At 43.8% G+C, this 21,127-nt stretch overlaps 1 protein-coding gene across 16 annotated transcripts in view; it reads right to left on the bottom strand.

Moving 5' to 3' along the window:
* LOC121865428 (SH3 and cysteine-rich domain-containing protein 3-like) overlaps positions 1-21,127 on the bottom strand; it is a 253,540-nt gene that overhangs the window by 83,423 nt on the left and 148,990 nt on the right. For 10 of the 16 annotated variants that reach the window (XM_042364812.1, XM_042364814.1, XM_042364823.1 and 7 more), the window contains 2 exons: positions 13,110-13,160; positions 11,381-11,499 (listed from right to left, as the gene is read on the bottom strand). In XM_042364812.1, the coding sequence (XP_042220746.1) occupies positions 11,381-11,499; positions 13,110-13,160 (170 nt within the window). The remainder of the gene's footprint in view (positions 1-11,380; positions 11,500-13,109; positions 13,161-21,127) is intronic. The other 6 variants (XM_042364815.1, XM_042364816.1, XM_042364820.1 and 3 more) reach the window with 2 other exon arrangements.

Genomic DNA, 21,127 nt, shown 5'->3' with positions numbered 1-21,127 from the left:
GAGGGTTGAGAAGGAGGAAGAGAAGATGAAGGAGAAGGAAGAGAGGATGAAGGAGAAGGACGAAAGAGTGGAAGAGGAAGATAGAGTTAGTAAAGGGGTTGCACCCTCCCTCCCCCCCTTGGTGCCAACCCCCACCCCCTTCGGTTCCACCCCCACCCCCTTCGGTTCCACCCTACCCCCTTCGGTTCCACCCCCACCCCCTTCGGTTCCACCCAACCCCCTTCGGTTCCACCCCCACCCCCTTCGGTTCCACCCCACCTCCCACCCTCATCCCTCAATAGAGAAAATATACCTCATCGCATTTCACAATTTTATTAATATTTTTCACGATATAAATCTTTTTAAAAATTTCTCATGTCAGAAATATATTACCCCAAAAAATATTTCCGGACCAAAATCCTAACAATTTAGTCAAGTGAAAATGAACAGAAATTACTTTTATTTTTTATGGAATTATTTGTTTTAGTCTTTGTACTTTATCTGAGTAGGAGGAGGAGGAGGAGGAGGAGGAGGAGGATGAGGAGGAGGAGAAGGGGTAGGAGGAGGAGGAGGAGGAGGAGGTGATATGTGGTGAAGGAGACAGCATGGTGTGACAGGGTGAGGGGAGACAACATGTAGGTGGCAGGGTGAGGGAGACAACATGTGGTGTGGCAGGGTGAGACAACATGTGAGACAACATGTGGTGTGCAGGGTGAGGAGACAACATGTGGTGGCAGGGTGAGGGAGACAACATGTGGTGTGAGGGAGACAGTGGTGAGGGAGACAACATGTGGTGAGGGTGGCAACATGTAGTGTGGTGGGGGAGACAACATGTGGTGTGGCAGGGGTGAGGGAGACAACATGTGGTGTGGCAGGGTGGGGAACATGTGGTATGGCAACATGTGTGTGGCAGGGGAGACAACATGTGGTATGGCAGGGTGAGGGAGACAACATGTGGTGTGGCAGGGTGGGGGGAGACAACATGTGGTATGGCAGGGTGGGGACAACATGTAGTGTGGCACAACATGTGGTGAGGGTGAACAGACAACATGTAGTGAGGGAGCAACATGTGGTGTGGCAGGGTGAGAGACAACATGTGGTGTGGCAGGGGTGAGGAGACAACATGTGGTGTGGCAGGGTGGGGAGACAACATGGTGTGGCAGGGTGAGGGAGACAACATGTGGTGTGTGGCAGGGTGGAGACAACATGTAGTGTGGCAGGGTGGGGAGACAACATGTGGTGTGCAGGGTGAGACAACATGTGGTGTGTGGGGAGACAACATGTGGTGGGAGGGAGACACATGTAGTGTGGCAGGGTGAGGGAGACAACATGTGGTATGGCAGGTGTGGCAGGGTGAGGGAGACAACATGTGTGTGGCAGGGTGAGGGAGACAACATGTGGTGTGGCAGGGTGAGGGAGACAACATGTAGTGTGGCAGGGTGAGGGAGACAACATGTGGTGTGAGTGTGGCAGGGTGAGACAACATGTAGTGTGGGGGTGAGGGAGACAACATGTAGTGTGTGGCAGGGTGAGGGAGACAACATGTGTGGTGTGGTTGAGGGAGACAACATGTGGTGTGGCAGGTGAGGGAGACAACATGTGTGTGTGGCAGGGTGAGGGAGACAACATGTGGTGTGGCAGGGTGAGTGTGTGTAGGGGGGAGACAACATGTGGTATGGCAGGGTGAGGGAGACAACATGTGGTATGGCAGGGTGAGGGAACTGAGTAAAAAAAGAGAAAGAAAAGAAAATATCAACATACACGAATTCCAAATTTAGCTTCTACCTGAAAAATTCCCTCCTTCCCCCAGCCCCTCACCCCCTCAGAGAGACGCACACACACACACACACACACACACACACACACACACACACACACACACACACACACACACACAGTATATATTTCAGCATATGTGTATCACTAGCAAGATCTAAGGCCTTGGCTAGTACTCCCCTCATTACCCCCAACCCCCTAATAACACATGGCGGTAATGATGGGTGATATGGTCTGACAGTGTCGTATTATGTTCATTATCGACGCTCAGATCATTAGCCCAGGTGATGTTATTACCTTATCTCAGCACAGGTATAGCATGGACTCTTCCTTCCTTCCCTCCCTCCCTCCCTCTCCTCCTCCTTTTCTCTCCTTCCCATGATACCTCCCTCCCTCTCTTGTGTGTGTGTGTGTGTGTGTGTGTGTGTGTGTGTGTGTGTGTGTGTGTGTTTCAGTGCAATCAACAATAAAGATGTGTTAGTTGCAGAGTATAATGACATACAGCGATTAACTAGAACACGGTCATCGCTGGCTGGCCTGGCTGGCTGAATGATTGGCGAGCTGAGTGGCTGGGCTGGTTGGCTGGGTGACTGACTGACTGACTGACTTGCTGACTAACTGACTGGATAGCTGGAAAGGCTGGTGAGATGTGGCAGCTGGTGCTGGAAGGGCCCTGGAATATGTACACTAGGGCGTGATACAGGCGCTGCTGACGTCAACAACTCACACCCACAAGTCTCCCTACACTGGCTCTCTCGTGTGTGTGTGTGTGTGTGTGTGAAGTGTGTGTGTGTGTGTGTGTGCTGGTCTGTATTTGCGCTAGTGAGTGGGTGAGCTAGCCAGGGTGTTGGCTAACCAGTGTGTGCGCAAGACAGTGTGTGCGCAAACCAATGTGTGCACGCGTCAGTCAACCTGTCTCTCCCCACGGCCGCACAGTAAATTACCTTTCAGAGTAATCATTCCTGGAAACAAGATTTTTGATCACCCAAATGAAAAAAAAAATTAAATAAAAAAAAATAGACCAGTAAAAATATACATTACCAAACTGTGTTATTTACGGGTGAATGTACTAAATCAGGGGGCCACTCTGATGGTAAATAAATATATATGTTTATTTTTATTTTTTACCAGCGGGGCCCCGAGGCGCTACACATTAAAGCGGGAGTAATATTACCACCCTACAAGACTAGTACTTCCAGTTACATAACAGAGAAAAGGCCAAACTCTCCAATGTCCATCACAAAGAAAAGGCCAATCACCCCCAATTATGTCACAGAGAAAAGGCCAAACACGCTAAATTACGTTATAGAGGAAAGGCCAAACAAGCCAATTTACATCACAGGAAAGTCAGGTCAAACACACGCCAAATTACGTCAGGGTGAAGTCAAGCAGAAATAATTCCTATCGGGATCAGGTAACAAGCGGCAGTAAGATTGATATTAAGTTATTACCAAAATTAATAGGATTTTCTCATAGAATTTCCGGGGATATTTTTTTTATCTGCGTCAGTCAGCCCAATGTCCGCCTATTATGATTTGAGGGTAATTGTTTATCCCCAGTAAGTCTTGTTAATGCTGTGAGTATACAATTTTTCGAGAGAGAGAGAGAGAGAGAGAGAGAGAGAGAGAGAGAGAGAGAGAGACTTTAAAACAGTAATAATAACAATAATAAAAAACCCATTAAACAGCTTCCTCACGTAGCCGGAAGACTGACTCAACCAACTGCTGTTAAAACTACCAGCCCGGGCCAATAACGACTCTGTATGTATGTATGTATGTATGTATGTATGTTACAGAAACAGACACATGCAGGTACAATTACAGTGGTGGGAGAATCAGAGAGAAAGACAACAGGAACCTACAGTAGATATATAGTGGTAGGTGGGAAACGTCGACCCAAAGTGCGTGAAGAAGAAGAAGGTGTAGAAGGGGGAGGAGGAGGAGAGGGGGAAGAGGAGGAGGAGGAGAGGGGGAAGAGGAGGAGGAGGAGGCAGAGATGTGGGCGGGGAGTGGGTGAATAATTTCCTTAAGGGGAAGGCTGAATTGTGTGTAGGAGAGAGAGAGAGAGAGAGAGAGAGAGAGAGAGAGAGAGAGAGAGAGAGACACGTGTGGATGACTTACCTGCATACTAATTACCTCCACCTGTTCCTATTCACACACACACACACACACACACACACACACACACACTTCTCTTAAATTTTTTGTTGTCGAAGTTTAAAAATAAATTCCAATTCGTCATTAAAAGAAATAAAAATATTGGCCTCAAAAAATATGGATTTACAGCCTTTAAAAATATTCCTAATTTAATATTCATTCTGTGTAGGTGTGACCATAAATGTCCAATGTAAACGAGGTTATTAGAACACACAGGTAAGAGGGGTGTTGTTTATGGCTAAATACTTAAAATATTTCCAAGCGATTATAATTACGAAATATTAGAGGCAGTATTTCCTAGCGATAACACTTGAGAAATATTATAGGTACAGTATTTCCTAGCGATAACACTTGAGAAATATTATAGGTACAGTATTTCCTAGCGATAACACTTGAGAAATATTATAGGTACAGTATTTCCTAGCGATAACACTTGAGAAATATTATAGGTACAGTATTTCCTAGCGATAACACTTGAGAAATATTATAGGTACAGTATTTCCTAGCGATAACACTTGAGAAATATTATAGGTACAGTATTTCCTAGCGATAACACTTGAGAAATATTATAGGTACAGTATTTCTTAGCGATAACACTTGAGAAATATTATTGGTACAGTATTTCCTAGCGAAAAGACTTCAGAGATAAAAAAACAACAACATTATTTCCTTTTAATTTTCATCAGGTATAAAAGATGTTTCGGATAATATTTCACTTTCTTTCGTTGTCAATAAGAAGGAAAAAATCTATTCTCTTGACGGAGCGAGTCAAAGAGACCTCCACGGACACTGGAACACCTTGTGGAAATAATTTAATATCTTCGAAGCTTCGGTGATTCGATGGTTCGTTGGTATCGAGTGAACTATGAACCCTTGAGCTGTTGAGGGCTATTTCAGGAGCCTATAGGTGGAGTTACAGTGTAGTTTTAGGTTCAGGGATACATTGTGAACGTACTCTACACACACGTAGACACAGCACTGAACCTGATACAACCCCTTGACTAGTTTAATTTAGTAAAGACGCCAAGAAAGTTATCCAAATGGTGTCAAAATTGCACTGAGACTGTACCATAACAGAGAGAACGATAGACCAACGATTAATGGTAAAGACTAAAACTATTAACGTTAAAGACCCAAACTATTAACGGTAAAGACCAAAACTATTAACGGTAAAGACCAAAACTATTAACGGTAAAGACCAAAACTATAAACGGTAAAGACCAAAACTATTAGAAACTTAAGAGGCCAGGCAGAGCGTGTGGTGAGGAACACAACACCTGCCCCTCAGCACACAGTGTGGTGGTAGTGGTGGTAGGAAGACTCGCCTAGCCACACACAATACCTGTCTCTTCTCCACACTGACACACGGCAATGTAGTCTAATACCTTGATGGTGAAATTATATACGCGCGTGTGTGTGTGTGTAAAAGCAAGCTAGCTCTTCCAATAACGCTGAACATTGCAAACCCAAACATTGCTCGTTAAACAACACGTATCAACACTGTCTGCCGAAACAAGGCCGTATAAATACTGTCTAACAACACGTTTAAACAGCGGTTAGGGAGGGAACTATTGGCAAACACACCTAACAAACTACCCTCCTCCTGGCCTTACATGATAAACCACGACTCTATAATACTCACGATAAACTACGACACGTATGAAGTAGGTCAGTTAACAGTCTAACTTGCCTGAAGATGATCAACACATACTGTATACTTCAAACAGTGACGTCACCTACACCACAAGACACGGAAAAAAGAACATTAACTTCAAACAGTGACGTCACCTCCACCACAAGACAGGGAAAAAGAATATTAACTTCAAACAGTGACGTCACCTCCACCACAAGACAGGGAAAAAAAGAATATTAACTTCAAACAGTGACGTCACCTACACCACAAGACGGGGAAAAAGAACAAAAATGTTAAAACCAGCCAAGCGTCCGTCAACCACTCGCTCGCAAGTATACAAACATTCTGGCCAATCAGAGTCCAATATGCAATGTTGGTAAACACTGGGGAAGTGTTGATCTTGCCGCCGCGACCATGTTCCAGGCCCGGCTGCTGTTTGACCTTAGTAAACACAAATTTGCATATTTTGTGATCATCCCGCGGGAAACTGATATATATATATATTAATGTGTATAGATGTGTGTGTATATAGTATATTTTTATAATGATCTTAGCTTAATTTATATTTTTAACTATTGGAAGACACCAGAGTTATAAGATAAAGGGGAATATTATATACAATGTCAACAAAACACAGGTCTCAGATCTTAGAAACTTGCGAATTCATGTGAGGTATTGGGAGTAGCTATGGTGTGAGGGTGTGTGTGTGTGTGTGTGTGTGTGTGTCCCCCTCACCCCCCATCTCCACCATCTACATTAAAATCTTCCTCCACAATAATAAAAACAAATTATTCGTTGAAACTAACATGTTAATTTCTGTATTTATTTTCCTATTAATTCTAAACCACGACCAGACAAAACTCTCAGTGCTGGAGGTTCAACTGATAGAGCTGCCAAGTGAACCCAGTGCTGGAGGTTCAACTGATAGAGCTGCCAAGTGAACACAGTGCTGGAGGTTCAACTGATAGAGCTGCCAAGTGAACACAGTGCTGGAGGTTCAACTGATAGAGCTGCCAAGTGAACCCAGTGCTGGAGGTTCAACTGATAGAGCTAGTCAGTGCTGGAGTGAACCCAGTGCTGGAGGTTCAACTGATAAGCTGCTGGTGACAGCAGTGCTGGAGGTTCTTCAAGTGGAAACTGCCAAGTGAACCCAGTGCTGGAGTTCAACTGATGTGAACCCAGTGCTGGAGGTTCAACTGATAGAGCTGCCAAGTGAACCCAGTGCTGGAGGTTCAACTGATAGAGCTGCCAAGTGAACACAGTGCTGGAGGTTCAACTGATAGAGCTGCCAAGTGAACACAGTGCTGGAGGTTCAACTGATAGAGCTGCCAAGTGAACCCAGTGCTGGAGGTTCAACTGATAGAGCTGCCAAGTGAACCCAGTGCTGGAGGTTCAACTGATAGGGCTGTCAAGTGAACCCAGTGCTGGAGGTTCAACTGATAGAGCTGTCAAGTGATAAGGGATTGGAACCTCTCTCCAACATCGACATAACATCACCTGTTACTCGGATCAAAGTACGTACAGAATTTTCTGATTATCAATGTTATTCCTGTAAAAATGTTAAAATATCATTCACATTAACATATCTGAGTGAAGCTTAGCTCTTGGTAATGGCTTCAATAAATACTAAACATTAGAAAAGGCTGAATTTAAAAGTTTTAACGCCCTTCTCATTATCGTACCTATGTAAAGCTTCAATAAAGACTAAACATAGAAAAAGGCTTCAGTGAAAACCTCCACTAATGAACCACCTCCTGAGAAGCATCTATCAACAAAGCCAACACACAAAATCTCATTAATAATAACTAATGAGGTTTGTCATCATAAATACTGTGCTCAGTTAATTGGTAGAAATCAATTTGTATCTAATCTCTGGCAACTGTCTGGCCTCCCGGATAGCTTGGCGGGTGACGACTGACGAGTGTGTGTGTGTGTGTCTGTTACAGTGTGGTTTTAATGCCTGTGTCTGTTGCTATGTGCGTCAGGATGTGTGTGTGTGTGTGTGTGTGTGTGTCTATCCGTGTCTGTGAATCAGTGTGCCTATGTATGTCAATGTCAGTGTGCCAGTGTGCCGGTATCTGTGTGTGTGTGTCTGCCTGCCTGCGTGTCAGTCAGTGTGTCAGTCTGTGTGTCCGCCCATTTTCCCAGGGCCCTGAATACATCCTCATTTGAATATCAGACTCACCTTTATCATCAATATGTAAACACTGTAAAAAAAACTTGCCACTTTTTCATTGTTATTTTTCATCAGTGGAAGGGCCGTGAATTTGAGCAATATTTTTCGTTCCCGTCGATATATTTCCTTCTATCTTTTTCTTGTTTTTTTTTTCCTGTGGTAATATTTTCGTCCTGTATTGAGATATATTTCTATATTATTTTTTCTTCAGAATTTTGGTGATATATTTTATTTTTTTTCAATATGTTCGAATCCCTGCGTTCACAATTCCCGGTTTTATTAATGGAATCACGAACGAACACGGCGAACACACACACACACACACACACACGAGAGAAGGCGGCCAAGGCGTGAAATCTTGACCTATATTTACAAATCCTCGATATATATATGAGGTATATTTATGCAAATTTCTCGGCCTGTTAATTTTCGAGGAACAGGGAGCTAGGAACTGGCTGGGGGGGGTGGGGGGGTGGGGGTGGGGGGTTAACAAACCTAACCTAGCCTAATTTAATTTAACCTTATCTAATCTAACCTAAGTTAATTTAACCTTACCAAAATCTAATCTAACGGCCTAAAAAATAATGGAATCAAACCTAACCTAACTTTAACCTACCATAACTTTAATCAAACCGAACCTAACTTTAACCTAACTTAACCTAACCTAACCCCAGGTAACCATCAGGTGTAATAAACTTGTGTGTCTAATCTTCATGTGATCCATTTAATTCATATTTCTACTTTTTATCTGTATTTATATAGTTTTATCTATTTACATATACATTGAATATATTTTTGTTTATGTTTTGACAATTTTAGACAAGTTAGAGTGACGGTGTGTGGGCGGTTAGCTGTTAGTTGCTCGTTTGACTAAAAATAACACGCATTTACCTCCTGTTAAATATACAGTAATGGCTAATGGTAGTACACAGCCAGACAGCCAGCCAGCCAGCCATGTACACAAAGCTACATTACGTGTCAGGCAGCCAATTCTCTCACTAATTTTAGGGGTCAGTTTTCCAGCACCGTTTCGCCTGCGTAGTCGGGGTCATTAACCTGCCATCCAGCGACACCCATAAAGCAATACTTGAGGCCGTCGACGCTAAACTTAAAAAAGGTGGGTCATAATATCAGGGGTTTATTGTTGGTATGTTAGTGACTTAGGCATGTGTGTGTGTGTGTGTGTCTGTGTGTGTCTACAGCACATTATAAGACACACCGGGGGAGACAGACCTAAAGTTTTTCGTCAATTAAACATCAAGAATTGTAAAACATCATAAAAATATTTCCGTGATCTAAAGTAAGTTTAGGTGACCTTTACTGTGATAAAGTTTGCATGAGGGAGGGGTGGATGGGGGGGGTGGATGGGGGGGTGGATGGGGGGAGGGAGGGAGGGAAGAATCCGTCATAAAGTCTCTACCTCTCCCGCTTACACAGGACAACAAACACCATACAAACACCTCACAAACACTGGGTAGACAACAAGTGACTCAACCATCTGAAGAAACTTATTAAAATCGTAAACACTAAACAGGTGGTGCAGTCTTCCCTTCCTCTTCCTAGTTACTCTAAGGTTCAGAGTCACGGCGACTATATATGAATAATTAAAGCAAAAAAAAACCCCAAAAACACGAAGACACGATAAAATATATTCTAAATATATTAACAAAATCAAGAAAGAAGAAATATCCACTAACAAACTTTATCGCTATGATCACTTAAGACAACATTAACCTTCAAGCAATATGGCGGCGTAAACAGTAGCCAGGAATCTCTGACGTCACAAGGAATCTATGACGTCACACGCTAGAGTCCAGGCCAAACAAAGCCGAGGGTTCACAAGGTATATACAGAATGTTTCTTGATCGAACATTGAGTCTTATTTGATCAATTCTTCGGTAAACACGATAATGGACAATATTAAGAGTGTAAAATATGCTCGGTCATAATTATCACCTATACACACTAGTTCCCTCATATAAACACAAGTATACACACTAGTTCCCTCATATAAACACAAGTATACACACTAGTTCCCTCATATAAACACAAGTATACACACTAGTTCCCTCATATAAACACAAGTATACACACACTCATTCATTGTTTACCTCCCCCCCAGCAAGGGTGTATTATTCCCAGGATGATCCGTCACGTTAATGGTTAGTATCCAGACTGAGAGGGGAGGGAGGGGGGAGGTAGGGAGGGGGAGAGAGAGAGGGGAGGTAGGGAGGGGGGTGGAGGAGAGGCGGGGAGTGAAGGCTGATCTATAAATAAGACTTAATTCTGTTATTCCCAGGATTTGACCTGACCTGACCTGACCCTTAGTTCTACCAGAGTATCCATTCACCCACACACATCTACCAAATACCCACCCATCTACCTCCCCACCTACCTTCATACCTAGTCAATGTCATGCCCCACCGCCCATCTAGACTCATACCCACACAGTCACTCAAACCACACCCACACCCAGTTATTGACATATTAAGCCACCCACCCACCCACTTACACCTAATTATTGACACAGCCTACACATATTAAGCCACCCACCCACTTACACCTAGTTATTGACACAGCCTACACATATTAAGCCACCCACCCACCCAGCCACCCACTCCTCAATCACACCTTACCGTAAAACACAGCATCTCTTCAGGAACAGATGTTTATTAACCTGGTCTGTGTAGTGGCAGGTGTGGTTCAGGTAAAGTGGCAGATGTGGAGCAGGTAAAGTGACAGATTTGGGGCAGGTAAAGTGACAGATGTAGGGCAGCAGGTGTGTGTGTGTGTGTGTTTGTGTATGAGGCCAAACTTACAGTACGACAGTTTCTCCGACAGTTGCAGCGACACATCAACCAGATCTCACTGCCTGACGTACGACCAAACCTCCACTTTCTATCTCATTTCCACAACGATATAATCCACAGACGATGAAATATGTACCACACACAAACTTCCCAACACTACCAAAAGATAAACTGAAAACCTAATAATTACACTGAGAAACACAGTCGTATGTATAGTGTTTGCATTACCCATACACTCGTGGATGACACAATACTGAAGCCTTTAAGTGTGTGAAATTGAATATGCTTTTCTATTTAAAGGTTTTGTTTAAGAAAATAATGATGATGCTGTTGATAATGTTTTGATGGCAATTCCAAATAATGATGATGATGATGATAACAATAAAAATAATAACAAACAACGATTTTAATGATAAAAATTATCATACCCTAATAATATAAACAGATTAATTACGTCGTCTAATCACCGCTAGTTCTAAAAGTATGGGATGACTGAATGATTATATGTTAATGAAGAGCAGTCACAACAGGTCATGGAGGAGGAGGAAGAGGATGTAGCTGGTACAAAAGGAAGAGGAGGAAAAGGATGCAGCTGGTACAGGAAGGGGAGGAGAAGAAGGCAGTTAGTGCAGGAGGAGGCAGCTGGTACAGGAGGAGGAGGAGGAGGAGGAGGAGGCAGTTGTTACAGGAGGAGGCAGCTGGTACAGGAGGAGGAGGAGGAGGCAGCTGGTATAGGAGGAGGCAGCTGGTATAGGAGGAGGCAGCTGGTACAGGAGGAGGCAGCTGGTACAGGAGGAGACAGCTGGTGTAGGAGAAGACAGTTGTTACAGGAGGCAGGTGAGGCACTTACCTCTGAGTATCTGATGACACACATCACAAGCCGTTAACTTCTTGTACGTGTACTCCTGGAAGATGTGGGCACTCTCGAACATGGCGGCAGCATCCTTCTCCTTTTCTCTCGCGTTCTTCCTGGTAAAGGCATGACGAGAGAAAAAAATACGAGTAAGTGGACTGTGCTTGAGTGAGGCAGTGACGTGTTTCAACCCTGAGTGCTTGTGTTGGATCTGAGAGAAATTGGGCAACGGGTGGGTGGGTTGTATATCTCAGTAAGGTATAACTAAAGTATTTCAATATTTTTTTTTTTACTTCTCTCACTAATGGAGGTATATAATGGTAAATGGGTCAAGTGGATTTATAATTCAGTAAGGGATTACTATTAGTTCATAACATTACATACCTTTGTGAAGGTCTGATAAGAACTGGACGTGTCGGTACTAGTTTATAAAATGACATCTACTGTACTGTATTTTATTACTAGTTAAGAAAAAAGTATGATACAAAATCAGCAAATGGATTGTACTTTGAGTTAGGGATAACTACTTTAATAATTAATCACGAGAAAAAATATAAAGAGAGGTGCAGTAAAATTTGAGAGAGAAACAACTAGAGTATGTCATCCTTGCAACGTCTCTATGAATGAAATAGGAAAAACAAGACTAATGCAAAATATTGATAAAAAGGGGAGGACAACTATGTATACCTTAAGAGTGTGTCAAGTTGTGGGTGAGGACTGGCTTGACTCAGTATACCTGGGAGAGTTTTTTTATATAAAGCTGTGAGTGAGATAATAATATATAAGTGTCTTTAAGATACTCTGAGGGGGACTATCTACCAAGACGACACATTAAACATTCATTATAAAACTTCGAGATCATAAAACTAAAACTATTAATAAGTTTATTCTTTTGGCTAAGAAAACTAGATGTTATAACTAATGACAATCAGTATATAGACACATATATATTCCATGGAGAACAGACGAAGAACTCACATGATATTGGGAGGAAAAAATTCTGTCATATTAAAAGAAATTTGGGACGCCATTCTTCCCTTCGACGTGCAAGACCTGAACACTGACCAAGAAATTTCAAAACTGTTTATTTCATTTATTGAATATTTACACTAAAAGAGAAAAAAAATGTTTTGATTTTTTTCTCAAGAGTTTATAAAAGTTCTTAATCATAGGTCTTGGGGTCTCGCACGTGGGGTGGCAGGTCAGGGGCGAAGAACGCGCCTCCGACTACACGCTAAAGAAATGAGCTAAGAAAATGACCCAGATAAATGCTGCAAAAAGGAGAGTATCATACAAAATAGGGTACAGTTAGACTATGGCTACAAGACTGGCGTTGTTGTGCAGATGAATACGAGGAACAGGAACAAGTCATCGCTACAGACAAGAGGGACAACTACTACAAAGTGTTGGTTTACTGAGGGACATTCAACATCGTTTAGGATCAGGGGAGACGAGGGAGGGAGACATGGGGAGGGGGAAGGTCTGACCAGTGAGAGCATTTGAGCTATCACTTTTGGGGCGGGGGGGTGGGCAGGGTGGTGGGCATTGATTAGAGGGAAGGGGGGGGGGGCAGCAACATTCTGGGTATACTAAGGAACACGGTGCGAAATCAGAAAAAAATAATATATATATAGTATATATATATATATCTCTTGCGGCATACTAAAACCTAGTTGGTTCACCGTCAACAATTCCAAGGCTAGACTAGACGCTGATGGGTTAACACCTGAAATACCTGGCGAGGCGTTGGTCGTACGGCGTAGCTTCGGGGGGTCCGCTTGAAATTTAAAAATGTTCTCTTATATACAACTCGTGGCAAGAAGACCCCTAACCACAACATACTACTTGGAAGTATTTTTCTCAAAGGGCGTTCTGAACTTCGATACGTCGGGTTAAATATGTGTTAGAGATAGAGAGAAAAAAGAAAGAGAGTGAGAGAGAGAGAGAGAGAGGAAAAATTAAACATGCTTTTGAATCCATGCATGCGTGCAAGTCCTGGAAATCAACAACAAGAGAGGGGGGTGGCTGTAGGGGTTACCTGTCCACCTGGTTACCCCCAACACCCATTACACCTGTCACACTAGCAAGAATAACATCCTGTCAGTACTCCGAGTGTCCTCCACCTGGATCAGCCTCTTACCACATACTTGAAATCTTTATAGTAATTTATTATCTTTTGTTTACGTGTCTACTGATCCAACCGATGGACAACTCGTTTAGTGTTGGCTGTGTTTGGTATGAGCTGTCACCTTATATACTTGTGTTTGATGTTACTTAAGAGGAGATAATATACAATGTATAATAAATGATTTTGAGATTACAAGTGAATTGTATAATGTAGGGAGAGAAATACAGTAGCTACGGGAGTGATGTATCTTATATATTTTCGAACCTTCGCGTTAGTTAATATTCCCAACCTAATGACAACAAAATCTTTAACCATTATTTCCCTAACCTGATAATCCTTTAAAAAAAATAAAATCAATGAAAGAGTAACAATTCCTTCCCATGACAATAGATAGTACTAAGAATACCAAAGTGTGTTGATGGTACCGAGTTATCGCCTTCAGATCACAGCCTCAAGAAGGAAGACGTGAGGAAGTGTCCAGATGACGCTCTCTACCTGACGACTAAGTAAGGCTCGAGTCTGGGAGTTAATGACCTGAGTGTCCTGGTGAGCGGAGGAACCGATAGATGGCGTTTGTTTCCAGAACCTTCACGATGAGGTTTAAATGGTTAAGAGGTTCGTATACAGAGGGGTTTAAAGATAGCGGCACACTACACACACCCACACACCTCTGAACCTCTGGCGTGACCTCACACGATACATCAGTGGGGAGGCGATCATTACAGGTTCTTACAAGTATAGTTTTAAAAAACCTGTAAAAACCTTCGCTCTCTACCGATGATAAATTTTTATTAACTTAAAAAAACCCATCTGGAGATACATATAGCGAAGAGAGAGTTTATTATCACTTTCCTACACGAATATAAATGAAATAGAATGTTATATTATAGCCTATAACCGTTTCTATAAGCGTTAATCTATATATTAACCTATTAACAAATCTATCTAAACTAAACCTTTTCAGAATGTAAAGACGAAAGAATTAAGAATTTCCATATTATGAATTTTGTTTTGTTTATCAATTGTTTCTGATTTTCTTTTTTTCATTTCGATTCAGAGAAGACGACTCACACCTTCTGTGCTCCAGGAAAGTGACGCGACACAGATACATCCAACCAGGGGTGATCACTGCTCTGGCAACTCTCTATATCACATGTTCAATAATCGAACCATGATGACACTAAACACGGATCAATACTTATAAACTTATCCATAAAATTGTTTAATATACATTCACAATATATGAATTTCCACTCACGAATAAACGTTTATAACCTCAATGTATATGTGTGTGCAGAGCCGTCGTGTAATGAGGTAGAGGCGAGACAGGTTGAACCAGCTTGCTCAGTCACGGTAATGTTGGCGGTGATATCTAAGTCCTCGTACACAAGTCTTCACCTCGTGCCTGGCCAGTTTCCTGAGTTACACTTCAAGCACTGGTTCATTGCCCACCAGCGCGGCGGTTGACTGTCTGTAATGCTACGGGGTGAATGCATGGCTGGCAGCGGGTTTTCATTGCAGAGTATCTATGAAGGTCGTTTCTATACACAGAGACATACACAGATACACACACTACGGGACTCCCCTCTAGCTTTATATACAGTATACTGGTAAGGCTCTGTGTGTATAGAGCAACCAGGCAACTCATGATCTTGGCCTGTCAGCAACGATGGTAGTCTTTTGTCGCTCAGTTCTGCTGCCGCCTGACTCACCCTGAGACCATGACAGCCAGGAAAAATCTCGCGTTTATACATTGATTCACGCTGCCGCTGTTATTATTTGAAGCTTTAATGGATAAGAAGAAAAAAACTGCTTCTATATAAATTTGCCAGAGACTATTCCTAGGAGAGGCGAGAGGTGCTTAGTGGGTCGGCACCAATGAGGTCGTCATGTCCCAGGTGACCCCCGGCAGGTGCAGCGATACCTACCTCCCACCCTCCCTCCTTCCTCCCATCCCCCACAACCCTACCTCACTCCTCCTCCTCCACCAGTCTTACTCCTCCCTAATCCTTCCTCGTTCCCCCACCCTTAGTCCTTCTCCCTGTTTCTTCCCCCACTATCTGACTCCTCCATCCACCTTGACTCCTACTCTACCCTAACTTCTCCCCACACGCAGTCCTTCCTCCTCATCCACCCTAACTCCTATTCCCATCCTCTAATGTTACCCCATCCTCCCTCCTCCTACTCTACCCTCTCCTCCTCCCCCACCCTCACTACTCCCCATCCCACCCACCACCTCTTCTGTTCCTCCAAAGACATTATAAAACCAGCACTGACTTGATAACCCTTCCCCAGGTTATATAATCGCTGACTCACTGATGCAGACGACGCAGCAGAGAACCAATACCAGCGGTCGACAAATCGCGGCTGGGCTGATCAGGGAAGAGGTGGTGATATACTCATCTTGGTGATCAGAGGAGAGAAAGTGAACGAGTAGCGATCGTTCTCACTCCGCCCTGACAAACCTCACCCACCATTGTCTTGTACACTCTGCTAAAATACACATGTGCCTTCTGTAGCTCTACCTAAAATACACACCTGACTTCTGTAACTTCACCTAAAATACACACGTGCCTTCTGTAGCTCTACCTAAAATACACACCTAACTTCTTTAACTTCACCTAAAATACACACCTGACTTCTGTAGCTCCCACATAAAACACATCTATTTTACATACAGTTTCCAGCCCAACGTGTAGTTTAAGAGATGCAACACAATAAAAGTTAATTTGTTAAGATATTCACGCACCAGCAGGTAACTCAAGCCTCCCTTTACCGTAAACTAACACAAATACCCCGGCACTGTTCCTCACAAGTTACGAGGTTTTATTACAAACCTAACTTTCCATACGGCATTCTTACCCTTTCTGGCACTTTCTCTCTGTCTTTCTTTCTTTTGCTCTTTCTGCCTCTGTCTTTCTCTCTCAATTAATCTCTTTCTCTTTTTCGTTGTCTCTCTCTTTCTCTCTTGCTCTCCTCTTCAGTTCCGATCCTATATATGTACCTTCTTTCCTTCCCCAAGCAAATTTATCGAGGCACTTAGCGTCCCTAAGCTGTGTGTAGAAACAGAAAAGACAAGAGGTAGCCAGGAGGTAAAGTCGAGAGAGAGAGAGAGAGAGAGAGAGAGAGAGAGAGAGAGAGAGGCAAGGCTTGACAAGTCACTGCACCCACCACCGCCTACTCGACTGATTTACACCTGACAACCATTTACAAGTAGTGAATAGCAAAACAAATTATAATTATCTTCCTTCCTCTTATCTTGAAACTCCTAGTCTCATTATCCTCATTTACAAGGTTAATTAACACACAAAAAAGAAAATCTCTCCACCATCTTGAACTTTATCTGTCCTCCCACCGTCTTCATTCCCGCCAGGTGTTGTTATGGTAATTCATTAATTGGAGGAGGAGCTTCTTCGTCTTCTTCGTCTTCTTCTTCCCTGGGGTTAAGTTTCTTCGGGTTAATTAACGTAAATTTCTTTTCTATTTCTTTATTTTTGTCTGATTTTCTTCTCTCTCTCTTCATCATTTGCCTTCCGTTAATTTTCCTTCTCTTTTTGGGTTAATTTACTACATCTTTAACCTTCATTTTTCTCTCGGTCTCTTTGTTAACTTTTAGTAATTATTCTTAATTTTCTTTTTCTCTCAAATTTTTCTCTTCCTTTAGATATGCACGAATTATCTTACTCTTTTTACCAATTATTCTTTCTCTGAGATTATCCGATTATTCCTCTTGACTTTCACAAATAATTCCTCATGGTTTTCACCAACAATTCTTTTAAACTTTCTCCAATAATTCCTCTTAAGAGATAAAACATAAGTCGTATCTCACAAAGCTGGGAAAGAGAGAGAGAGAGAGAGAGAGAGAGAGAGAGAGAGAGAGAGAGAGAGAGAGAGAGAGTGTTATCCCGGGAGAGACATATCTACCCATAAAGGGAGAGAGTCTGACTGGCTGTGATAGACCCAGAATGTTACTGCCTCTACACCCTCACTCACACTAGACTACCATCACCCTGGCTGCCTCTACACCCTCACTCACACTAGACTACCATCACCCCTGCCTGCCTCTACACCCTCACTCACACTAGACTACACCCTGCCTGTGCCTCACTCACACTAGACTACACCCCTGTCTGCCCCTACACCCTTACTCACACTAGACTACACCTGTCTGCCTCACACCCTCACTCACACCAGACTACAACCTGTCTGCCTATACACCCTCACTTACACCAGACTACACCCTGTCTGCCTCTACACCCTTACTCACACTAGACTACACCCTGCCTGCCTCTACACCCCTCACTCACACTAGCCTACACCCTGTCTGCCCTACACCCTCATTCACACTAGACACACCCCTGCCTGTGTCCACACCCTCACCACACCAGACTACACCTGTCTGCCTCACACCCCACTCACACTAGACTACACCCTGCCTGCCTCTACACCTCACTCACTAGCTACACCCTGTCTGCCCTCACACACTCACACCCTCACTCACACTAACATCACCCTGGCTGCCTCTACACCTCACCACACTAGACTACACCCTGTCTGCCTCTACACCCTCACCACACCAGACTACACCCCCTGCCTCACACCCTCACTCATCACCCCGGCTGCCCTCACACCCTCACACCTCACAGCCTACACCCTGTCTGCCTCTACACCCTCACACTAGACCACACCCTGCCTACCTCCACACCCTCACTCACTAGCCTACACCCTGTCTGCCTCTACACCCCTCACCACACTAGCCCACACCCTGTCTCTGCTGTCTGCCTCACCACACCTACACCCTGCCTGCCTCTACAACACTCACACTAGCCCACACCCTGTCTGCCTTTACACCCTCATTCACACTAACATCACTCTGGCTGTCTTTACAATATTCTACTTATCACTTAAGGGGCTTATTCGCTCAGGCATTGAAGGAGTATACTAGCGCTTGAGAGCTTACATACTAGCCTAATGTATCACTGTCCTGAGCATTTTTCGCCGGAGGTCTAATAGCTGATACATGAGAGCTAATAGCTGACACATGAGGGCTAATAGCTGACACTTGAAGGCCAATAGATTACACTTGAGGGCTAATATCTGGCACTTTAGACACCATCCACTGATATATCACAGGCCTGCGCTAGCACTTGAGGGTCCGTCTACCCGCTTACTTGTCACAGGTTTGAACTAGCACTTGAGGGCTCATCAATTGACATCACAGACTTCTGCCAGCACTTGAGGGTCTATCTGCTGACGTATCACAAGCCTGCACTGGCGCTTAAGTGTTCACCCATAAACCAATCACCACTTGAGTGTGACCAGGGAGAATCGTCCCCGCCTCACACTACTTTACGACCGCCCAGCGCTCACCATCCAGGCCAGTGAAGCACCATCGACAAAGTGAAGCACCACCCGGGCCAGTGAACCACCACCTGGGACAGTGAAGCACCTCCCAAACCAATGAAGCACTACCCGGCCCAGAGAAGCACCACTCTGACCTAATTAATTAAACACCACCCGCACTCATTGAAGCACCATCAATGAATCGTTCAATTACTGCCACAGCACCTGGTGAGGCACTCAGAGTCCAACATCCATCCAGGTAAAGCACCTAGTCGAGCCTCCGACCATTTGAAGCAGCTAATGAAGCACTTTCCTCAATACTGTTTCAGATCTTGTAATGGCCAGCACGCATCTCTTAGGGCCATGGGGGAAGGAGGGAGGAGGAAGAGGAGGGGGGGATTTCCAACATTGAACCAAGAGGAGCCAAGGTAACATTGGGGTACGAATCCACTCCAGTTGAAACACCCTTCAATTAATTAACGTTGTAATCGAAGCAATGGAACACTAAATAAAACATTGAACCCAGTAAAACGAGTAAGACCTTATATGAACTTTTAGTTTTGTGAAAACTCAAACCAGTGAAACACCTCTAAGCTACTGAAACATTTGACTCGGTAAAACTTTGAACAACTTTAAACACAACTGAAACATTTGACTCAGTGAAGTATCGAACACAAATGAGCAACACACCAAAACGAAACATCTCAATGCAATGAACACCACCAAACAAAGGTAAGACGAGTCCCAGAGAAACGACCCAGCCAGTGAAGTACCGCCTTGAAGCACCAGGGATTAGGGAAGTCCTTAAAACTCGGCCGTGTAGGAAATGAATCCGGGCCAGCCAATCTCAGTTCCGGGATTACAGCTAATCCCTCTTGGCGAGTTCACAATCTTACCACATCCTGGATTACTTTAGCTGCCGTCTGGATTACTTTAGCTGCTGTCTGTATTACTTCACTGCCGTCTGGATTACTTAGCTGCCATCTGGATTACTTTTCTGCAATCTGGATTACTTTAGCTGCCATCTGTATTACTTAAGCTGCCGTCTGTGATACCCAGCTACTGCAGATACTAGGAAGGTCTTAAAGAGAGTACAGAAAGATGGTACCAAGACCACAGCAAAAGTACCAAGACCTCAACAGAGCAAAATAACAAAAATAAAGAGATGTTGCTAACCTCTTTAAACTGGACACAGAGACAGTGCAAACTCTTTTTAAATGCCATATAGAGACGGTGCCAAGGCCTTATACAGGGCACAAAAGACAGTGCTAAGGCATTGGACATATCACAGTGAGACGAGGAACTACTTCTAGAGCCTGGAAGGTCAGGGTCACGGAATGCAAGCTGGCATCCCCGCTCACGCCGACCCAAGGTAAATTATGGATTGACGCTCAGTGTGAGTTAGCGAGGAGCCCAGGAAGTGCGGGCAACTGTTGTGGTGCGCAGGGTCTAGTGTGTGGCGTGATGGTGGCCAGTGGTGGCGGTGAGGTAAACCAGATACCAAGCTCACACTCTTGTCATTATGTTAGCCTGTATGTACGTGCGTTTATGATCATTGGGATGGGAGTAATATTAAAAAAAAATACAGTCACTCGTAGCAGATGTAGCAGGGTCAGTATGAGTGAGAGAGGGGCACAGGGAACACCGAGTAATACGCTCCTGGAAACCTTGACTTTTGACTTTTAACCCCAAATCAATAGACTTTTATTTATCCTTAAAGTCAACTCCTGGGTAAAGTCTGGTGAATGTACAATGTGTAAAGTAACAAAATGTCAAACAGACAGACAGACAGACAGACAGACAGACAGACACACACACACACAACGCTATGGTTTGATATGTTCGCCAGGAGTGGGGGGGCATAAAATGCTTACCGTGTGAGAGGGCGCTGCACCGTATCAGTGTTGGAACAGGTAGCTGTGTGGAGTGAGATGGAGGCTGAGCCGCTACACAGCTCCATCTCAGTCTTATGATAGATTATGTATAAGAAGCTGCCGGTAGTGGAGTTGGTCAGCGTACCAGATGTGAGGCAGCAGAGCATCTTAGGGCCAGATGTTCTCTTGCAGGTTTACGACCGCGTCAACACTACCTAGGAAGCCTCAGTCCTCGGTACTTCTTCTGTAGATTAAGGAATGTGTCCACACTACCTAGGAAGCCCCTTTCCTTAGTGCTCCTCCTGCAGGTAATGACACGATAAAACTACGAGTGTTACGACCTGGCGAGTTTACTGCTGCCTCGCGCTAGATTTATGACTCTCAGTTCTTACTCAGTTT

Source organism: Homarus americanus, unplaced genomic scaffold, assembly GCF_018991925.1.
Source record: "Homarus americanus isolate GMGI-L3 unplaced genomic scaffold, GMGI_Hamer_2.0 scaffold25483, whole genome shotgun sequence".
NCBI lineage: Eukaryota > Metazoa > Arthropoda > Malacostraca > Decapoda > Nephropidae > Homarus > Homarus americanus.
This window is presented reverse-complemented; position numbering and strand designations above follow the sequence as displayed.